This window comes from Nerophis ophidion, linkage group LG11 (genome assembly GCF_033978795.1).
Source record: "Nerophis ophidion isolate RoL-2023_Sa linkage group LG11, RoL_Noph_v1.0, whole genome shotgun sequence".
In the NCBI taxonomy this organism is placed as follows: Eukaryota; Metazoa; Chordata; class Actinopteri; order Syngnathiformes; family Syngnathidae; genus Nerophis; species Nerophis ophidion.
In genome coordinates, this window is record NC_084621.1 from 69121022 (window position 1) to 69146366 (window position 25345).

Genomic DNA, 25345 nt, shown 5'->3' on the forward strand with positions numbered 1-25345 from the left:
TATCTTTTGATATTTTTCGATACCTGAAAAACATAGAGCCACTATTTTGATTGTTTAGTGTTTGTTGTGCTTTACTGATAAGTGTTGTGGCGTCCCTTGCTGTCGAGCGGTCCTTGAACGCACCGTAAAAACATCCGCCCGGGCCTTCAATGTGCACTATTGCAATATGGCAGTAATGTCTTGCTTTAAGTGCAGTTGCAGGTGTCACCTTTCTTCATGGGGAAAGACACTAATGTCTCTTGGATTCATGTTAGCATTTAAGCTAGTAGTGGCCATCAATCACAATGTATCCACCATTTTTATTTAAAATGCTAATATGGCCACTTTATCGTTAGTAGCGTTTATGGTTACATTCCTACGCCCAAAGGGCATTTAAATCCAAATGTTGCAAATAATGGAGAAGAATGAAGTTTAGAGATAAGCCCTGGTCAAAAGCAGGCTGTGGAGAAAGTGCTGCAACGAAAAGGAAAGATGCCACAGTCCTTGAAGGCACAAGAAGAAACACTCCTTAGATGTTGCAAATGGAAAGAGGTGTAAGATTGATCCCTGTGGCACACCACCCACTCATGCTAGTCCACTCTGTTCAACTGCAACCTCACACTTTCACTCTGGAACTCATCCTTCTCATGGAAAGGAGGTTTTATTCCACATCTTCTTTGCTCATTCACAAACTTACAAACAGGGGGCGTGGTCTTAGTGCAGCCATCATGCTCCATCTGGCAGGGAGGAGCAACTTCAGCAGAGATGGAGCTCAACAGCTGCTACACACACACACACACATACACACACACCAATGCAGCTTGTGTAATGGATCACACACACAAACACACACACCAATGCAGCTTGTGTAATGGATCTCACACACACACACACACACTAGCCCAGCCCAGCCTGACTCCTCCTCCTCCCTCCCCTGTCGGTGCTCCCTCCCTCCCTGCCTGCCTCAGACATTAGAGCAGTGGGCGAGCAGGAAAGTCGTCCTTTTTTCCAGACACACACACACACACACACACACACACAAACAGCCAGAGAGTGAGCGAGACTATACCCTCCAGCAATAGTACTACTTCTTCTCCACCCTTCACACACACACACACACACACACACAGAGACTTCTAGAAAGCGTCCATTTGCAGCCGGCTGCTCTTGAGAGCTTCCCAACAGCCAGAAAAAAGGTAAGGTCCATGTTTTGTTGGAAGTGCTCCTCTTGCCAAACTTGTTGAGGCGGTCTGCAGAGATGTTGCATGTGGAGGGGAAGGGGGGGGGCATGGGAGGGCGTGGAAGGGCAGGGCGTGGGAGGGGAGGGGCAGGAGATCATGTGGCAGTAGTTGTGGGCCCACCCACCCTCATTGGCGGGCGCAGAGTTTTGCTGCCCACTCTTCCAGTTGACGTGGTCTTTCCCGCCTTTTTGTGTGGTGATAATAATGATGACGATTGTTGGTTTGCCCGGGTCCCTGAAGGCATCTTCTTCTTTAGCCACACATGATTGTCTTTAGTTCACCGTAACTAATGTTTCTCATTTCTTTTTGTCGTTGCCGAGGTTTTTTTAACGATAGATAACCACTTTTTGCCCCTTTTCCTCTGCGTGCTAACTACACCTTCCCATTGGCCACAGCAAGTCGTGTTTGAGACCGCGTGCCCCAAACAAAGCCACATGCTAATGCTAGCTTAACTACCGTACTTTCCAGACTATAAAGTGCATTGATGTGTCAATTTTAGGGAGAAAAATACTTTCCATGCATTAGCTGTAAGTCACAGACGTTGTGGAATGAGTTATTTACACTGAAAACTTCTGTAAATGTTTATTGACATACCTTCTTTCCAAACGGAGCCTGAAACGCGGCAGTAAAACGGCTGAACAAACAAAACAGAAGTCATGGTCATGGACCCACGAGCTGCGCAAGCTAGCTCTCCAATCATCTAAACGGACTCAATAACTCCACGCTGACATTTTGCTGAATTAAATGAGGAATTTGTGTAAATGAAAAATAATTGTATGTTGATAATACTAACATACACTTGTAAACATGTTAGCTAACAACGCTCACTTCATTACAGTACAATAGTACGTACAAATTTGCAAGAAAATCACACACAGGACGATATTTATAAGGTAAAAACAGTTTTAGTTCTATTGTAGAACTTACTAACGTTGCTTGGGGAGTTCATCGGACAATCCGTACCAGTAGAGACATTATGGAAGACCAAATGGCACTTCTACTTCAGGTTGAAAGCACTAAATGGAAGGACACTGCAGCGAATGCGTCTTAAAGATGGCGCCTTAGCACAAACGATAACACACCGTTTCAATGTTTTTTTGTTTTTTTTTTAAAGCTATTTGGTTTATGGCCGTCAGCGAAGAAAAATCCATAAATTAGCCGCATGGTTTTATGAGCCGCTGTGTTCCAAGTGTAGGAAAAAAGTAGTGGCTTATAGTACGGAATTTACAGTAGCTTATTAGCTAGATGCTGCAGCCTTTTGCTGCCCTCAGTCTTCTTTTGGATAAAATATCTTCTTGCCAACAGCCACTCGCCAGAAGTAACCACAGCGGACCTTAGATGTAGTCCAGCAACACCTAGATGTTTGATTTAGAAGGATGTTGCTATGAGGGCTTTGGCAATTCCAATACCGATCATCCATTAATGATATCAGCCAAAAACGATCACCTTTGTTAACTGAGAAGTTTTTCAATCACTTTAAAGTAAGGGTTATTAACACAATATTTCAAGTAGTCCCAGGGTTTACGCTACATGTAATTGACCGTGGAGGATCGCCACGGCAAAATAGAATCCGCCACACCTTTTTTAAAAATGACCTTTTTTTTTCTCCGTACAAACACATACATAGAGCCTTTTATTTGTGTACTATTGACTAGTGATGCACCGGAAATGTTGCTGCTGAGAAAAGACTGATAAGGGTGTTGTGATGACGTAGGCAAGATGAATGTGTTTGTCAGCATGTCTGTGATGTAGATCTAGCTTGACTATATCTCTGCTCTGCAAAATGTACATTTAAGGACAGTGATGGCTATTAAGGAGAGAAAATACAATTTGTCGACGTAAGTAGAGTCTAGAGCGGGGGTGTCAAACTTATTTTAGATCAGGGGCCACATGGAGAAAAATCTGCTCCCATGTTGGCCGCCGGACTGGTAAAATCACGGCACGATAACTTAAAAATAGCAAAACTTCAGATTCTTTTCTTTGTTTAAAAATAAAACAAGCACAATCTGAAAATGTACAAATCATAATGTTGTTGGATTTTTTTATTTTTACACTTACATGTTGCGGTTAAGTTTTCTATCTTTATTTGTCGTTATTTGTACTTTCAGAAAAAATGATGTGATAATAGTCATCAGTCAACTCATTGGTGTTAATTTCCCAGCTATCAAGATTATAAAAAAAAAAATCTAATTACACAATGTTATTTACGTAGTTTGCTAACATCCATTCATCCATCCATTTTCTACCGCTTGTCCCTTTCAGGGTCGCGGGGCCTAACATCATGTGTTTTTTTTATTAATTTTTTTATTTGAACATATGTAGCATCATCTCCAAAGATACAAAGAATTGCTATTTTGACATCTAGTGGACACATTTAGAACAGCAGTTTCTTTCATTCAAAAATTTGGGCTTATTTTTATTCTTATCAAACTTATCCCGCGGGCAGGATAAAACCCGTTTTAGGGCCTGATCCGGCCCGCGTTTGACACCCCTGGTCCAGAGTCTCCGAACACCAGTACAGTCTCCAATAACTCCAGGAAAAGATTCTTGTTTTTTGTAAAGAAAAAGTCATAAAGGATTAGAAAATTCTGTGTAAACTTGTCAAATTCTTAACAAAGTACTTTGTACAATCGCAGCAACAAATCATGTAATATAGCTAAAAACCTGTTAATACTAAATAATGAAACTGATTTGTTTTTACATGTATTTTTAGCATTTGTAGGCCTTTTTTAAAGAAAAAAAAAAAATATATATATATATATATATATATACATATATATATACATATATATATATATATATATATATATATATATATATATATATATATATATATATATATATATATATATATATGACAACACCGATTATGCAAATGATATGAGGGTCATATTGACCCCGCCTCTAGCCACGCCCCCATGGTCACAGGTATATCTTTATGACGTACAGTTGTTCAAAACAAATGGCTCACAATAACTAAAGAAAAGCAAAAACTACCATCAAAATCTTCATGTCATTATTCAGAGTTAGCAAACATTAACAACAACAAAAAGACTTTGAGGGAATAAAAATATCAAGCTAATCATTCTTGTATCGCTCATAGACCAATACTACCTTTGGTATCAAAATCACCAATTTATAGATGGATTTGTCATCCTGACACACCAACACTTTTATTCTCTAGACTTTTTGTTAATATCTCTTTACTTTCTTCTTCTATCTACACTTCTTCATCTTGACTTGCCTTACTCCTTCTGTCCTTTCAGGCTAGCCTAGCTGTTAGCATGCACTCACTTTGTAGCATGTCTGGCATCAGTGATAAGGATACTTGCCTTACTCCTTCTGTCCTTTCAGGCTAGCCTAGCTGTTAGCATGCACTCACTTTGTAGCATGTCTGGCATCAGTGATAAGGGTACTTGCCTTACTTCTTCTGTCCTTTCAGGCTAGCCTAGCTGTTAGCATGCACTCACTTTGTAGCATGTCTGGCATCAGTGATAAGGATACTTGCCTTACTTCTTCTGTCCTTTCAGGCTAGCCTAGCTGTTAGCATGCACTCGCTTTGTAGCATGTTTGGCATCAGTGATAAGGATACTTGCCTTACTTCTTCTGTCCTTTCAGGCTAGCCTAGCTGTTAGCATGCACTCACTTTGTAGCATGTCTGGCATCAGTGATAAGGGTACTTGCCTTACTTCTTCTGTCCTTTCAGGCTAGCCTAGCTGTTAGCATGCACTCACTTTGTAGCATGTCTGGCATCAGTGATAAGGATACTTGCCTTACTTCTTCTGTCCTTTCAGGCTAGCCTAGCTGTTAGCATGCACTCGCTTTGTAGCATGTTTGGCATCAGTGATAAGGATACTTGCCTTACTTCTTCTGTCCTTTCAGGCTAGCCTAGCTGTTAGCATGCACTCACTTTGTAGCATGTCTGGCATCAGTGATAAGGATACTTGCCTTACTTCTTCTGTCCTTTCAGGCTAGCCTAGCTGTTAGCATGCACTCACTTTGTAGCATGTCTGGCATCAGTGATAAGGATACTTGCCTTACTTCTTCTGTCCTTTCAGGCTAGCCTAGCTGTTAGCATGCACTCACTTTGTAGCATGTCTGGCATCAGTGATAAGGATACTTAAGATCCTAAGGAATGCAGTTTATTTGCCATAGTGGAGGTGGTGAAGATGGGCTTACATGAGTGCTCCACACTGTGTATAGACACACATATTTAGCTGCTATCTTCTCTTAAATTACAACATTTGTCATGTGCATTATTGGGCAATGTCCCAAAAATCCGCTGGTACTGAAACCTATTTCTAGTAAAGGAAAGGCGCCCTTATCCTTAAACTAAAACATTCTGCTGGACTTTTATTTTACTGGCTGGCTTTTATTTTGAAGGCCTGGCAGTACAAGTTTAGAAGATGTCATGCGGGTGTTGGAGAGCAAAGGGAGGCCGAACTATGGAGCGAGCGGGACGGTGCGTTCACTGCGGCTTGTATTTGAGAGTGTCCCGCTAGTTGGTACAGAGGTGCGTCTCTGAGGGCTTGGTATGCAACACACAGCAGGTTGAAGGTTTTCAAGCTGCTGAAGTCTGCCAAGCAGCAAGTGGCAGTGCAGATCTTCTTTTCAGGCCAGCGTTTGGGATGAGGATGTCCTTGGCAGGGCAGTGTTTATGCAGTCATCGCCATGGCAACTGGTATGCGAGGTCTATTACCCCGAGGACCGCTCTTTTTCTCCGGCAGGAAGTGAGAGCAAGGATTGTTTGAATGAATCAACTTCTGAGTCCAGTGGAAAGTTTTGAAGTGTAATAAAAAGTTTCCTTCCCCCCGCCAGTGACTCACCGCAGCCGCGCCGCCCGTCGCCATGGAAACCCCGAGCCAGAAGCGCATGAGCCGCGGCGCCGCCTCCCCGGCCCGCATCACCCGGCTGCAGGAGAAGGAGGACCTGTGCAACCTCAACGACCGGCTGGCCGTCTACATCGACAAGGTGCGCTCGCTGGAGGTGGAGAACGCCGGCCTGCGCCTGCGCATCTCCGAGTCCGAGTCCTGCGTCAGCCGCGACCTCAGCGGCATCAAGGCGGCCTACGAGACCGAGCTGGCCGACGCCCGCAAGACCCTGGACCAGGTGGCCCGGGAGCGTGCCCGCCTGCAGCTGGAGCTGGGCAAGATCAAGGAGGAGTACAAGGAGCTCAAAGCCAGGTAGGAGGGGGCGGGGCTTCAACCAGCTCAAACATTCCTGCTGGACACGCCTCCAGCCAGACAGGCCCCGCCCTTAAACGCAGCTTGTCATACACGCCAGTTATGCTGGGTGTAGCTGGGGCGCCGCTTACGGGCAAACTTAGGACACTTCCTGGCCGTGACAAGGGGTCCTTCTCACATGTTGACTTCTCACATGTTGACTTCTCACATGTTGACTTCACACATGTTGACTTCTCACATGTTGACGTCTCACATGTTGACGTCTCACATGTTGACGTCTCACATGTTGACGTCTCACATGTTGACGTCTCACATGTTGACTTCTCACATGTTGACGTCTCACATGTTGACGTCTCACATGTTGACTTCTCACATGTTGACGTCTCACATGTTGACGTCTCACATGTTGACGTCTCACATGTTGACGTCTCACATGTTGACTTCACACATGTTGACTTCTCACATGTTGACGTCTCACATGTTGACGTCTCACATGTTGACGTCTCACATGTTGACTTCTCACATGTTGACGTCTCACATGTTGACGTCTCACATGTTGACGTCTCACATGTTGACTTCTCACATGTTGACGTCTCACATGTTGACTTCTCACATGTTGACTTCACACATGTTGACGTCTCACATGTTGACTTCTCACATGTTGACGTCACACATGTTGACTTCACACATGTTGACTTCTCACATGTTGACTTCACACATGTTGACTTCACACATGTTGACTTCTCACATGTTGACGTCTCACATGTTGACTTCTCACATGTTGACGTCTCACATGTTGACTTCTCACATGTTGACGTCTCACATGTTGACTTCTCACATGTTGACGTCTCACATGTTGACTTCACACATGTTGACGTCTCACATGTTGACTTCTCACATGTTGACGTCTCACATGTTGACTTCACACATGTTGACTTCTCACATGTTGACGTCTCACATGTTGACGTCTCACATGTTGACTTCACACATGTTGACTTCTCACATGTTGACGTCTCACATGTTGACGTCTCACATGTTGACGTCTCACATGTTGACTTCTCACATGTTGACTTCTCACATGTTGACGTCTCACATGTTGACTTCTCACATGTTGACTTCACACATGTTGACGTCTCACATGTTGACTTCTCACATGTTGACGTCTCACATGTTGACGTCTCACATGTTGACTTCTCACATGTTGACGTCACACATGTTGACGTCACACATGTCGACGTCACACATGTCGACTTCACACATGTCGACTTCACACATGTTGACTTCTCACATGTTGACTTCTCACATGTTGACTTCACACATGTTGACTTCTCACATGTTGACTTCTCACATGTTGACGTCTCACATGTTGACTTCACACATGTTGACTTCTCACATGTTGACTTCTCACATGTTGACTTCACACATGTTGACGTCTCACATGTTGACGTCTCACATGTTGACGTCTCACATGTTGACTTCTCACATGTTGACTTCTCACATGTTGACTTCACACATGTTGACTTCTCACATGTTGACGTCTCACATGTCGACGTCTCACATGTCGACTTCACACATGTTGACGTCTCACATGTTGACTTCTCACATGTTGACTTCTCACATGTTGACTTCACACATGTTGACTTCTCACATGTTGACTTCACACATGTTGACTTCTCACATGTTGACTTCTCACATGTTGACTTCACACATGTTGACTTCACACATGTTGACTTCTCACATGTTGACTTCTCACATGTTGACGTCTCACATGTTGACTTCTCACATGTTGACTTCTCACATGTTGACTTCACACATGTTGACTTCTCACATGTTGACTTCTCACATGTTGACTTCACACATGTTGACTTCTCACATGTTGACTTCTCACATGTTGACTTCTCACATGTTGACTTCACACATGTTGACGTCTCACATGTTGACGTCTCACATGTTGACTTCTCACATGTTGACTTCTCACATGTTGACGTCTCACATGTTGACTTCTCACATGTTGACTTCACACATGTTGACTTCACACATGTTGACGTCTCACATGTTGACGTCTCACATGTTGACTTCTCACATGTTGACGTCTCACATGTTGACGTCTCACATGTTGACTTCTCACATGTTGACGTCACACATGTTGACGTCACACATGTCGACGTCACACATGTTGACTTCTCACATGTTGACTTCTCACATGTTGACTTCACACATGTTGACTTCTCACATGTTGACTTCTCACATGTTGACGTCTCACATGTTGACTTCACACATGTTGACTTCTCACATGTTGACTTCTCACATGTTGACTTCACACATGTTGACGTCTCACATGTTGACGTCTCACATGTTGACTTCTCACATGTTGACTTCTCACATGTTGACTTCTCACATGTTGACTTCACACATGTTGACTTCTCACATGTTGACGTCTCACATGTCGACGTCTCACATGTCGACTTCACACATGTTGACGTCTCACATGTTGACTTCTCACATGTTGACTTCTCACATGTTGACTTCTCACATGTTGACTTCACACATGTTGACTTCTCACATGTTGACGTCTCACATGTCGACGTCTCACATGTCGACTTCACACATGTTGACGTCTCACATGTTGACTTCTCACATGTTGACTTCTCACATGTTGACTTCACACATGTTGACTTCTCACATGTTGACTTCACACATGTTGACTTCACACATGTTGACTTCACACATGTTGACTTCACACATGTTGACTTCTCACATGTTGACGTCTCACATGTCGACGTCTCACATGTCGACTTCACACATGTTGACGTCTCACATGTTGACTTCTCACATGTTGACTTCTCACATGTTGACTTCACACATGTTGACTTCTCACATGTTGACTTCACACATGTTGACTTCACACATGTTGACTTCACACATGTTGACTTCTCACATGTTGACTTCTCACATGTTGACTTCTCACATGTTGACGTCTCACATGTTGACTTCTCACATGTTGACTTCTCACATGTTGACTTCACACATGTTGACTTCTCACATGTTGACTTCTCACATGTTGACTTCACACATGTTGACTTCTCACATGTTGACTTCTCACATGTTGACTTCACACATGTTGACGTCTCACATGTTGACGTCTCACATGTTGACTTCTCACATGTTGACTTCTCACATGTTGACGTCTCACATGTTGACTTCTCACATGTTGACTTCACACATGTTGACTTCACACATGTTGACGTCTCACATGTTGACGTCTCACATGTTGACTTCTCACATGTTGACGTCTCACATGTTGACGTCTCACATGTTGACTTCTCACATGTTGACGTCACACATGTTGACGTCACACATGTCGACGTCACACATGTCGACGTCACACATGTCGACTTCACACATGTCGACTTCTCACATGTTGACTTCTCACATGTTGACTTCACACATGTTGACTTCTCACATGTTGACTTCTCACATGTTGACGTCTCACATGTTGACTTCACACATGTTGACTTCTCACATGTTGACTTCTCACATGTTGACTTCTCACATGTTGACTTCTCACATGTTGACTTCTCACATGTTGACTTCACACATGTTGACGTCTCACATGTTGACGTCTCACATGTTGACGTCTCACATGTTGACGTCTCACATGTTGACTTCACACATGTTGACTTCACACATGTTGACTTCTCACATGTTGACTTCTCACATGTTGACGTCTCACATGTTGACTTCTCACATGTTGACTTCTCACATGTTGACTTCACACATGTCGACTTCTCACATGTTGACGTCTCACATGTTGACTTCTCACATGTTGACTTCACACATGTTGACTTCTCACATGTTGACGTCTCACATGTTGACTTCACACATGTTGACTTCTCACATGTTGACTTCACACATGTTGACGTCTCACATGTTGACTTCACACATGTTGACTTCACACATGTTGACTTCTCACATGTTGACTTCTCACATGTTGACGTCTCACATGTTGACTTCACACATGTTGACTTCTCACATGTTGACCTCACACATGTTGACGTCTCACATGTTGACTTAACACATGTTGACTTCTCACATGTTGACTTCTCACATGTTGACTTCTCACATGTTGACGTCTCACATGTTGACTTCACACATGTTGACTTCTCACATGTTGACTTCTCACATGTTGACTTCACACATGTTGACTTCACACATGTTGACTTCACACATGTTGACTTCTCACATGTTGACGTCTCACATGTTGACTTCACACATGTTGACTTCTCACATGTCGACTTCTCACATGTCGACTTCACACATGTCGACTTCACACATGTCGACTTCTCACATGTCGACTTCACACATGTCGACTTCACACATGTCGACTTCACACATGTCGACGTCTCACATGTCGACGTCTCACATGTCGACGTCACACATGTTGACGTCTCACATGTTGACTTCACACATGTTGACTTCTCACATGTTGACTTCTCACATGTTGACTTCACACATGTTGACTTCTCACATGTTGACTTCTCACATGTTGACTTCACACATGTTGACGTCTCACATGTTGACGTCTCACATGTCGACTTCACACATGTCGACGTCTCACATGTCGACGTCTCACATGTCGACGTCTCACATGTCGACTTCACACATGTCGACGTCTCACATGTCGACTTCACACATGTTGACTTCACACATGTTGACTTCACACATGTTGACTTCACACATGTTGACGTCTCACATGTTGACTTCACACATGTTGACGTCTCACATGTTGACGTCTCACATGTTGACGTCTCACATGTTGACGTCTCACATGTTGACGTCTCACATGTTGACTTCACACATGTTGACGTCTCACATGTTGACTTCACACATGTTGACTTCACACATGTTGACGTCTCACATGTTGACTTCACACATGTTGACGTCTCACATGTTGACTTCACACATGTTGACTTCACACATGTTGACTTCACACATGTTGACTTCACACATGTTGACGTCTCACATGTTGACGTCTCACATGTTGATGTCTCACATGTTGACGTCTCACATGTTGACGTCTCACATGTTGACGTCTCACATGTTGACGTCTCACATGTTGACGTCTCACATGTTGACGTCTCACATGTTGACGTCTCACATGTTGACGTCTCACATGTTGACGTCTCACATGTTGACTTCACACATGTTGACGTCTCACATGTTGACTTCACACATGTTGACGTCTCACATGTTGACTTCACACATGTTGACGTCTCACATGTTGACGTCTCACATGTTGACTTCACACATGTTGACTTCACACATGTTGACGTCTCACATGTTGACGTCTCACATGTTGACTTCACACATGTTGACGTCTCACATGTTGACTTCACACATGTTGACTTCACACATGTTGACGTCTCACATGTTGACTTCACACATGTTGACGTCTCACATGTTGACGTCTCACATGTTGACTTCACACATGTTGACGTCTCACATGTTGACTTCACACATGTCGACGTCTCACATGTCGACTTCACACATGTCGACTTCACACATGTCGACTTCACACATGTCGACTTCACACATGTCGACTTCACACATGTCGACTTCACACATGTCGACTTCACACATGTCGACTTCACACATGTCGACTTCACACATGTCGACGTCTCACATGTTGACGTCTCACATGTTGACTTCTCACATGTTGACGTCTCACATGTTGACGTCTCACATGTTGACGTCTCACATGTTGACTTCACACATGTTGACTTCACACATGTTGACGTCTCACATGTTGACGTCTCACATGTTGACGTCTCACATGTTGACGTCTCACATGTTGACGTCTCACATGTTGACTTCACACATGTTGACGTCTCACATGTTGACTTCACACATGTCGACGTCTCACATGTCGACTTCACACATGTCGACTTCACACATGTCGACGTCTCACATGTCGACGTCTCACATGTCGACGTCTCACATGTCGACGTCTCACATGTCGACGTCTCACATGTCGACGTCTCACATGTCGACGTCTCACATGTCGACTTCACACATGTCGACTTCACACATGTCGACTTCACACATGTCGACGTCTCACATGTCGACTCCACACATGTTGACGTCTCACATGTTGACTTCACACATGTTGACTTCACACATTTTGACTTCACACATGTTGACGTCTCACATGTTGACGTCTCACATGTTGACGTCTCACATGTTGACTTCTCACATGTTGACGTCTCACATGTTGACGTCTCACATGTTGACGTCTCACATGTTGACGTCTCACATGTTGACTTCACACATGTTGACGTCACACATGTTGACGTCTCACATGTTGACGTCTCACATGTTGACTTCTCACATGTTGACTTCTCACATGTTGACTTCACACATGTTGACTTCACACATGTTGACTTCACACATGTTGACTTCACACATGTTGACTTCACACATGTTGACGTCTCACATGTTGACTTCACACATGTTGACTTCTCACATGTTGACTTCTCACATGTTGACTTCACACATGTTGACGTCTCACATGTTGACTTCACACATGTTGACGTCTCACATGTTGACTTCTCACATGTTGACTTCTCACATGTTGACTTCTCACATGTTGACTTCTCACATGTTGACTTCTCACATGTTGACTTCACACATGTTGACGTCTCACATGTTGACTTCTCACATGTTGACTTCTCACATGTTGACTTCTCACATGTTGACTTCACACATGTTGACGTCTCACATGTTGACTTCACACATGTTGACTTCTCACATGTTGACTTCTCACATGTTGACTTCACACATGTTGACGTCTCACATGTTGACTTCACACATGTTGACTTCACACATGTTGACGTCTCACATGTTGACGTCTCACATGTTGACTTCACACATGTTGACTTCACACATGTTGACGTCTCACATGTTGACTTCACACATGTTGACTTCACACATGTTGACTTCTCACATGTTGACTTCTCACATGTTGACTTCTCACATGTTGACTTCACACATGTTGACTTCACACATGTTGACGTCTCACATGTTGACTTCACACATGTTGACTTCTCACATGTTGACTTCTCACATGTTGACTTCACACATGTTGACGTCTCACATGTTGACTTCACACATGTTGACTTCACACATGTTGACGTCTCACATGTTGACGTCTCACATGTTGACTTCACACATGTTGACTTCACACATGTTGACGTCTCACATGTTGACTTCTCACATGTTGACTTCACACATGTTGACTTCTCACATGTTGACTTCTCACATGTTGACTTCACACATGTTGACGTCTCACATGTTGACTTCACACATGTTGACTTCACACATGTTGACGTCTCACATGTTGACTTCACACATGTTGACTTCACACATGTTGACGTCTCACATGTTGACTTCTCACATGTTGACTTCACACATGTTGACGTCTCACATGTTGACTTCACACATGTTGACGTCTCACATGTTGACTTCTCACATGTTGACTTCTCACATGTTGACTTCTCACATGTTGACTTCTCACATGTTGACGTCTCACATGTTGACTTCACACATGTTGACGTCTCACATGTTGACTTCTCACATGTTGACTTCTCACATGTTGACTTCTCACATGTTGACTTCTCACATGTCGACGTCTCACATGTCGACTTCACACATGTTGACTTCTCACATGTTGACTTCTCACATGTTGACTTCTCACATGTTGACGTCTCACATGTTGACTTCACACATGTTGACGTCTCACATGTTGACTTCTCACATGTTGACTTCTCACATGTTGACGTCTCACATGTCGACGTCTCACATGTCGACTTCACACATGTCGACGTCTCACATGTCGACTTCACACATGTCGACGTCTCACATGTTGACTTCACACATGTTGACGTCTCACATGTTGACTTCTCACATGTTGACTTCTCACATGTTGACTTCTCACATGTTGACTTCTCACATGTTGACTTCTCACATGTTGACGTCTCACATGTTGACTTCACACATGTTGACGTCTCACATGTTGACGTCTCACATGTTGACTTCACACATGTTGACTTCACACATGTTGACGTCTCACATGTTGACGTCACACATGTTGACGTCTCACATGTTGACTTCTCACATGTTGACTTCACACATGTTGACTTCTCACATGTTGACTTCTCACATGTTGACTTCTCACATGTTGACGTCTCACATGTTGACGTCTCACATGTTGACTTCTCACATGTTGACGTCACACATGTTGACGTCTCACAAGTTGACGTCACACATGTTGACGTCTCACATGTTGACTTCTCACATGTTGACTTCACACATGTTGACGTCTCACATGTTGACTTCTCACATGTTGACTTCACACATGTTGACGTCACACATGTTGACGTCTCACAAGTTGACGTCACACATGTTGACGTCTCACATGTTGACTTCTCACATGTTGACTTCACACATGTTGACGTCTCACATGTTGACGTCTCACATGTTGACGTCTCACATGTTGACGTCACACATGTTCAGGCCATTATTTCTCACATCTTACAAGTCAAACATTTGCTATCCAAACAGACGTTCCCCAGCTGTGGGTGGTTGCAATACACTTTTCCACCACTTGTGGCAGTAATGACAATTTTTAACAGAGGAAGTCCTAGAGAAGTTAGTCAAAGAGCAAAAATGCTGACTAAAGTGGTGAAAATGTGACAGTTGATTTATTATTGATTGAGTTTCAATGTGTTTGTGTGTACATTTATTTTTAACATCTGTCTTTATGCATCACTTCCTTTGCACTTGACTTGATTTGGATTCATTTTAGGAATCAGCCTGGATAATAATCTTTGTGATTAGCTCATGCTTTTATATTGTTTGACAAGGTTGGTGGTGGTAAGTTCCACATTGTGGTTGGGATTAAAAAGAAGAGTAAGATTTGAGTCTGTAGTTAAAACCTGGTCCAAAAGGTTAAAGAGCTCTGTGCTGAGACATGAGGTATAAAATATTGAAAATAATATATTTGGTCTTTTGCCAACCAATACTCAACAACGCAAACACAACAAGCTTTTTCACAACCTTTTATTCAATGTCAGGTTGTGACATTAAAATGTGCTCATTTTCCAAACAACAATGTTGATCCAAGCTTGTGTTCGTGTACAAATGCAACTTTCTTGTAAAGGAGGTTGTATCAATGTTGTGTAAAGTCTTGTGTCTGCCGCCTCAGACTCTCCTGCCTGATCTGTGCTGCAGAATACTGGATGTACCTCATATTACTGTAATTATACTACAGATACAACATACTGGATGTACCTCATATTACTGTAATTATACTACAGATACAACATACTGGATGTACCTCATATTACTGTAATTATACTACAGATACAACATACTGGATGTACCTCATATTACTGTAATTATACTACAGATACAACATACTGGATGTACCTCATATTACTGTAATTATACTACAGATACAACATACTGGATGTACCTCATATTACTGTAATTATACTACAGATACAACATACTGGATGTACCTCATATTACTGTAATTATACTACAGATACAACATACTGGATGTACCTCATATTACTGTAATTATACTACAGATACAACATACTGGATGTACCTCATATTACTGTAATTATACTACAGATACAACATACTGGATGTACCTCATATTACTGTAATTATACTACAGATACAACATACTGGATGTACCTCATATTACTGTAATTATACTACAGATACAACATACTGGATGTACCTCATATTACTGTAATTATACTACAGATACAACATACTGGATGTACCTCATATTACTGTAATTATACTACAGATACAACATACTGGATGTACCTCACATTACTGTAATTATACTACAGATACAACATACTGGATGTACCTCATATTACTGTAATTATACTACAGATACAACATACTGTATGTACCTCACATTACTGTAATTATACTACAGATACAACATACTGGATGTACCTCATATTACTGTAATTATACTACAGATACAACATACTGGATGTACATCATATTACTGTAATTATACTACAGATACAACATACTGGATGTACCTCATATTACTGTAATTATACTACAGATACAACATACTGGATGTACCTCACATTACTGTAATTATACTACAGATACAACATACTGTATGTACATCATATTACTGTAATTATACTACAGATACAACATACTGGATGTACCTCATATTACTGTAATTATACTACAGATACAACATACTGGATGTACCTCACATTACTGTAATTATACTACAGATACAACATACTGGATGTACCTCACATTACTGTAATTATACTACAGATACAACATACTGGATGTACCTCATATTACTGTAATTATACTACAGATACAACATACTGTATGTACCTCATATTACTGTAATTATACTACAGATACAACATACTGGATGTACCTCATATTACTGTAATTATACTACAGATACAACATACTGTATGTACCTCATATTACTGTAATTATACTACAGATACAACATACTGGATGTACCTCATATTACTGTAATTATACTACAGATACAACATACTGGATGTACCTCATATTACTGTAATTATACTACAGATACAACATACTGGATGTACCTCATATTACTGTAATTATACTACAGATAGCAATGTATTCATCAACATTGTGCTGATATTGAACAAAATGTTCCTTTGTTGAAATATTCTTCCCCCTCCCCCACAGACAAAAGGTAAATGTTGTACTTTTGCAATGACAATAAAGATCTTGTAGTTCAGTCCCTCCCTCAAAGTGTGACGGAAGTCTAAAGTAGCAACATGACTGCAAAGCAAAATATTTCTTCCCACAAGACATCCTCATAACATACTTCCCCTCAATAACTTCACCTTATTCAACTTATGCCATACTTCCCCTCAATAACTTCATCCAGCATTACTCATAAAGCAGAAGTAGGGCACTTATTACCATAAAGATTGTTGTATTATTGCCCAATCATGTTCAGACAATTCTTGGCTTATTAAGGCCTGCCAAGACCTCTCTCTCTCTCTCTCTCTCTCTCTCTCTCTCTCTCTCTCTCTCTCTCTCTCTCTCTCTCTGTGTGTCCTCCTCCTCCTATTGTGTGTTGCTAATCATTTGGACTGGAGTCATTCCCCTCCAGTCCTGTAGGTGGCAATAATGAGCAATGAACACATCACCATCTGCCTAATTTGCTGCTTCCCTGCTTGGCCTCGATGCAAGTGGACTGTCAGTCATTCCTAATTCTGCACCTTTTATCTAGATCTGCACCAAGATGTGTGGCCTTCCTTCTTTTTGCGGAGTCCTGCTGTCTCACTAAGTCCACAATGTCCTCTTATTTCAGGCCCTGCATCTGTCTGGATGCTCACCAGCCAGCTAGTGACACACTTCCTGTCAGGTGGTTGATGTCCTTCATGGTCTTGCTAGATTGTTGATCTCCTTCATGGTCTTGCTGGATTGTTGATGTCCTTCAAGGTCTTGCTGGATTGTTGATGTCCTTCAAGGTCTTGCTGGATTGTTGATGTCCTTCAAGGTCTTGCTGGATTGTTGATGTCCTTCATGGTCTTGCTAGATTGTTGATGTCCTTCAAGGTCTTGCTAGATTGTTGATGTCCTTCATGGTCTTGCTGGATTGTTGATGTCCTTCATGGTCTTGCTAGATTGTTGATGTCCTTCAAGGTCTTGCTAGATTGTTGATGTCCTTCATGGTCTTGCTGGATTGTTGATGTCCTTCAAGGTCTTGCTGGATTGTTGATGTCCTTCAAGGTCTTGCTGGATTGTTGATGTCCTTCATGGTCTTGCTGGATTGTTGATGTCCTTCATGGTCTTGCTAGATTGTTGATGTCCTTCATGGTCTTGCTGGATTGTTGATGTCCTTCAAGGTCTTGCTGGATTGTTGATGTCCTTCATGGTCTTGCTGGATTGTTGATGTCCTTCAAGGTCTTGCTGGATTGTTGATGTCCTTCATGGTCTTGCTGGATTGTTGATGTCCTTCAAGGTCTTGCTGGATTGTTGATGTCCTTCAAGGTCTTGCTGGATTGTTGATGTCCTTCAAGGTCTTGCTGGATTGTTGATGTCCTTCATGGTCTTGCTGGATTGTTGATGTCCTTCATGGTCTTGCTGGATTGTTGATGTCCTTCAAGGTCTTGCTGGATTGTTGATGTCCTTCATGGTCTTGCTGGATTGTTGATGTCCTTCATGGTCTTGCTGGATTGTTGATGTCCTTCAAGGTCTTGCTGGATTGTTGATGTCCTTCAAGGTCTTGCTGGATTGTTGATGTCCTTCATGGTCTTGCTGGATTGTTGATGTCCTTCAAGGTCTTGCTGGATTGTTGATGTCCTTCATGGTCTTGCTAGATTGTTGATGTCCTTCAAGGTCTTGCTGGATTGTTGATGTCCTTCAAGGTCTTGCTGGATTGTTGATGTCCTTCATGGTCTTGCTGGATTGTTGATGTCCTTCATGGTCTTGCTGGATTGTTGATGTCCTTCAAGGTCTTGCTGGATTGTTGATGTCCTTCATGGTCTTGCTAGATTGTTGATGTCCTTCAAGGTCTTGCTGGATTGTTGATGTCCTTCAAGGTCTTGCTGGATTGTTGATGTCCTTCATGGTCTTGCTGGATTGTTGATGTCCTTCAAGGTCTTGCTGGATTGTTGATGTCCTTCATGGTCTTGCTGGATTGTTGATGTCCTTCAAGGTCTTGCTAGATTGTTGATGTCCTTCATGGTCTTGCTAGATTGTTGATGTCCTTCATGGTCTTGCTGGATTGTTGATGTCCTTCATGGTCTTGCTGGATTGTTGATGTCCTTCAAGGTCTTGCTGGATTGTTGATGTCCTTCAAGGTCTTGCTGGATTGTTGATGTCCTTCATGGTCTTGCTGGATTGTTGATGTCCTTCATGGTCTTGCTGGATTGTTGATGTCCTTCAAGGTCTTGCTGGATTGTTGATGTCCTTCATGGTCTTGCTGGATTGTTGATGTCCTTCATGGTCTTGCTGGATTGTTGATGTCCTTCATGGTCTTGCTGGATTGTTGATGTCCTTCAAGGTCTTGCTGGATTGTTGATGTCCTTCATGGTCTTGCTGGATTGTTGATGTCCTTCAAGGTCTTGCTGGATTGTTGATGTCCTTCATGGTCTTGCTGGATTGTTGATGTCCTTCAAGGTCTTGCTGGATTGTTGATGTCCTTCAAGGTCTTGCTGGATTGTTGATGTCCTTCAAGGTCTTGCTGGATTGTTGATGTCCTTCAAGGTCTTGCTAGATTGTTGATGTCCTTCATGGTCTTGCTGGATTGTTGATGTCCTTCATGGTCTTGCTGGATTGTTGATGTCCTTCAAGGTCTTGCTGGATTGTTGATGTCCTTCAAGGTCTTGCTGGATTGTTGATGTCCTTCAAGGTCTTGCTAGATTGTTGATGTCCTTCATGGTCTTGCTAGATTGTTGATGTCCTTCATGGTCTTGCTGGATTGTTGATGTCCTTCATGGTCTTGCTGGATTGTTGATGTCCTTCAAGGTCTTTCTGGATTGTTGATGTCCTTCATGGTCTTGCTGGATTGTTGATGTCCTTCATGGTCTTGCTGGATTGTTGATGTCCTTCAAGGTCTTGCTAGATTGTTGATGTCCTTCAAGGTCTTGCTGGAATCCAAGGAATGTGTTTTCTGTCCTGGAAAAGTTCAGGCAGGTTGAAGGAAGCGACATCCAAAAAGGAAACTCTTGCTAAACATAGATCGCTCGGATCCTTTTGGTAAAGCAAAAATAGAACTGCCTGGATGTAGACCACCACAGCGTAGCTCAGCCGGCAACAAAAAGATTTGGTGTCAGTAATCTACTGTAAATGTCTAAGATGTAACCGCTAACCATCACGGAAGTTCATCAAAATGGAAAAAGTAAATAGTAATTAAGTTGGAAATGCTCTTTTCCACACGCGCTAAATTCAAGCTGGTTTTTATTTTCTCCAATTGTTGAAGGGGAACTGCATTTTTTTCTGGAATTTTGCCTACGCTTCACGATCTTTGTGAAATACATGACTGATTGATTGATTGTCAATGCATTGTAAATAATAAATCAACATCAATAAAAGCCAATGGAAGGTCTTCTATCCCGCCCATAAAGTAAATAACCTTTTAAAAAGTTCCAACAATACTTTGTTTACATGTGGTGACGTCAATACTAACAAGTCTTAGTGATCTTCTTATTAACAAATATTAGTGATATTGTTATTGATATTAACTAGTATTAGTGATATTACAAATATTAAGGTATTAGTGATATTATTATAAATATTAACACGTATAAGTGATATTATTATAAAAATCAACACGTATTAGTATTAGTATTGTTATTCTAAGCGCTGGTGCAGACAAAGTATTTATAGCTGCACCGTGATTACTAGCTTGTGCGGCGATGTTTTTATAAATATACACAAGTATTAGTGATATTATAGATATGAACAAGTATTAGTGATATTATTATTATTATTACAGATATGAACAAGTTTTAGTGATATTATTATAAATATTAACAAGTATAAGTAATATTGTTATTATAAAAATCAACACGTATTAGTGATATTATTATAAATATTAACAAGTATTAGTGCTATTGTTATTCTAAGCGCTGGTGCAGACAAAGTATTTCTAGCTGCACCGTGATTGCTAGCTTGTGCGGTGATGTTGACATCATGTTTCCTCTCTTCCCTGCTCCCTGTAAGTTTATTGTAGTTCATAAATCATGCCTCTCACCTGGATAGTAGATGGCTGAGAATATAATCCAACAAGTTGGTCCACTTAGACACCTTTTTAGGACCTGGGACTGAGGAGAACCACCCACTTTCTTTGAGAAGATTATGAGACATTATTCCCCCAGATGGTAATATACAGTATGAACATCCTAATGACAGCAGACTCATAATCGGTGATGAAGAAGAAAAAAAAAAAGCAAACATTGTGAGGCGTTTATGAAATTAATGCGTAACATGTTTAAAATGATCAAAATATGTAAATATACAATTTTATTATAAATGTTACTACTTGGCATTTATACCTACCTCATGTACTGTATATATTATGTTATTATGAATGTTACTACATGACATATATACTTACATCATGTATATATTACATGTTATTATGAATGTTACTAGATACTACATATATACTTACATCATGTATATATTACATGTTATTATGAATGTTACCACATGACATATATACTTACATCATGTATATATTACATGTTATTATAAATGTTACTAGATACTACATATATACTTACATCATGTATATATTACATGTTATTATGAATGTTACTACATGACATATATACTTACATCATGTATATATTACATGTTGTTATGAATGTTACTACATGACATATATGCTTACATCATGTATATATTACATGTTATTATGAATGTTACTAGATACTACATATACACTTACATCATGTATATATTACATGTTATTATGAATGTTACTAGATACTACATATACACTTACATCATGTATATATTACATGTTATTATGAATGTTACTAGATACTACATATACACTTACATCATGTATATATTACATGTTATTATGAATGTTACTAGATACTACATATACACTTACATCATGTATATATTACATGTTGTTATGAATGTTACTTGATACTACATATATACTTCATGTATATATTACATGTTATTATGAATGTTACTAGATACTACATATATACTTACATCATGTATATATTACATGTTATTATGAATGTTACTACATGACATATATACTTACATCATGTATATATTACATGTTATTATGAATGTTACTAGATACTACATATATACATCATGTATATGTTACATGTTATTATGAATGTTACTACATGACATGTATACTTACATCATGTATATATTACATGTTATTATAAATGTTACTAGATACTACATATATACTTACATCATGTATATATTACATGTTATTATGAATGTTACTACATGACATATATACTTACATCATGTATATATTACATGTTGTTATGAATGTTACTACATGACATATATGCTTACATCATGTATATATTACATGTTATTATGAATGTTACTAGATACTACATATACACTTACATCATGTATATATTACATGTTATTATGAATGTTACTAGATACTACATATACACTTACATCATGTATATATTACATGTTATTATGAATGTTACTAGATACTACATATACACTTACATCATGTATATATTACATGTTATTATGAATGTTACTAGATACTACATATACACTTACATCATGTATATATTACATGTTGTTATGAATGTTACTTGATACTACATATATACTTCATGTATATATTACATGTTATTATGAATGTTACTAGATACTACATATATACTTACATCATGTATATATTACATGTTATTATGAATGTTACTACATGACATATATACTTACATCATGTATATATTACATGTTATTATGAATGTTACTAGATACTACATATATACATCATGTATATGTTACATGTTATTATGAATGTTACTACATGACATGTATACTTACATCATGTATATATTACATGTTATTATGAATGTTACTAGATACTACATATATACAGTACATCATGTATATGTTACATGTTATTATGAATGTTACTACATGACAGTAAACAGTATAATGATAGTTTGCGATAAGTCCCGATGGTTAGTAATACTGTGTAATTTTTTAATGACTGAAAAACCTTGATTAATTAATGCATTTTGGGCAACACAAAGTCAGGCGCATGTGCACCAGCATCCTTTGGCTTAATAATCATGGCGGACCGACGACACGGACTTTGCTGTGGAGATTTCCTCTCGTATTAACCAGAAGCAAGCACTTGGTTTAACTTCATTTCCCCTGGCTTCCCGCCCGCCGTGCGTTGAAGAGACACTGCTGTGTTTGCATGGAGACAGGTGTGGACAATATTGGAGACAGACACACTCCCCTGGCTTCCCGCCCGCCGTGCGTTGAAGAGACACTGCTGTGTTTGCATGGAGACAGGTGTGGACTATATTGGAGACAGGTGTGGACTATATTGGAGACAGGTGTGGACTATATTGGAGACAGGTGTGGACTATATTGGAGACAGGTGTGGACTATATTGGAGACAGGTGTGGACTATATTGGAGACAGGTGTGGACTATATTGGAGACAGGTGTGGACTATATTGGAGACAGGTGTGGACTATATTGGAGACAGGTGTGGACTATATTGGAGACAGGTGTGGACTATATTGGAGACAGGTGTGGACTATATTGGAGACAGGTGTGGACTATATTGGAGACAGGTGTGGACTATATTGGAGACAGGTGTGGACTATATTGGAGACAGGTGTGGACTATATTGGAGACAGACACACTTGTTCCCACACTGAAAGTATACAGCGAAGGAGAAAAGGATTTGATGTTTTGCAGCAGGTGATGTGTGGTGAATGTTGTCACAACTAGTTTGCAAAGTATTTACTTGCTTGCCTCCTCCTTTTTTCAACTGTGTCAGTGTTCAAATAACAGCAATATTAGCTATAATGTTTTGCCATCTCGTTGGATTGCACGCAGGCGGTGAAGATTGCTTATTTGACGTGAGAGGTATCACTCCGGGGTATTTTGGTAGTTGTCCAAACAGTTGTAGTGAAACAGCAGGGAGGTGTTGGAGGAGAACAAAGCTTGTTCATTAGACTTCATCTTCATCAGCCACACTGCTTCCGGTTTTATTTTGCTATCAAAAAGTAAACACCAGGTCTTGTTTACATAAATTGTTTTTTCATGTCACTGCAAAAATCACTCATGTGACATCATTTTGTGAATGTGTTATTGTGTATAGTTGATTCTTACACCACATATTTCTGCTCAAAGTCTTCATGGATACATCTAAATGTCTCCAGAACTATAAAAAAAATAATAACTATCAAAATGTAAAAATAGAGATAAAGGCATCATGTAATGACATAAAGATTTCAATCTTGATAACATCCATCCATCCATCCATCCATCCATCCATCCATCCATCCATCCATTTACTTCCGCTTATTCCCTTTGGTATCACGGGGGCGCTCATCTTAATTATTACTTTGTCCATAGTCGGCAGCCCAAGAACTCAAATGTGAGCTCTCCTTTAAGGCAACACTTGCCTTGACCTTCAAAAGTAGAAAATTGGAGGCCTGCTTGTGTAGGCTCCATCGAGTGGCTGCCATAGGCTCCATCGAGTGGCTGCCATAGGCTCCATCGAGTGGCTCCCATAGGCTCCCTCGAGTGGCTGCCATAGGCTCCATCGAGTGGCTGCCATAGGCTCCATCGAGTGGCTGCCATAGGCTCCATCGAGTGGCTCCCATAGGCTCCCTCGAGTGGCTGCCATAGGCTCCATCGAGTGGCTGCCATAGGCTCCATCGAGTGGCTCCCATAGGCTCCCTCGAGTGGCTGCCATAGGCTCCATCGAGTGGCTGCCCTAGGCTCCATCGAGTGGCTCCCATACGCTCCATCGAGTGGCTGCCATAGGCTCCATCGAGTGGCTGCCATAGGCTCCATCGAGTGGCTCCCATACGCTCCATCGAGTGGCTGCCATAGGCTCCATCGAGTGGCTCCCATAGGCTCCATCGAGTGGCTGCCATAGGCTCCATCGAGTGGCTGCCATAGGCTCCATCGAGTGGCTGCCATAGGCTCCATCGAGTGGCTGCCATAGGCTCCATCGAGTGGCTGCCATAGGCTTCATCGAGTGGCTGCCATAGGCTCCATCGAGTGGCTCCCATAGGCTCCATTGAGGGGCTCCTGTAGGCTCCATCGAGTGGCTGCCATAGACTCCATCGAGTGGCTCCCATAGGCTCCATCGAGTGGCTGCCATAGGCTCC

At 41.1% G+C, this 25345-nt stretch overlaps 1 protein-coding gene across 1 annotated transcript in view; it reads left to right on the plus strand.

The window, feature by feature from the left end:
* The first annotated feature begins 934 nt into the window (after positions 1-934).
* LOC133562399 (lamin-A-like) overlaps positions 935-25345 on the plus strand; it is a 58189-nt gene continuing 33778 nt past the window's right edge. Inside the window, exons 1-2 of the mRNA XM_061916578.1 lie at positions 935-1175; positions 6039-6403. Coding sequence (XP_061772562.1) covers positions 6069-6403 — 335 coding nt within the window. The 5' untranslated portion in view covers positions 935-1175; positions 6039-6068. The remainder of the gene's footprint in view (positions 1176-6038; positions 6404-25345) is intronic.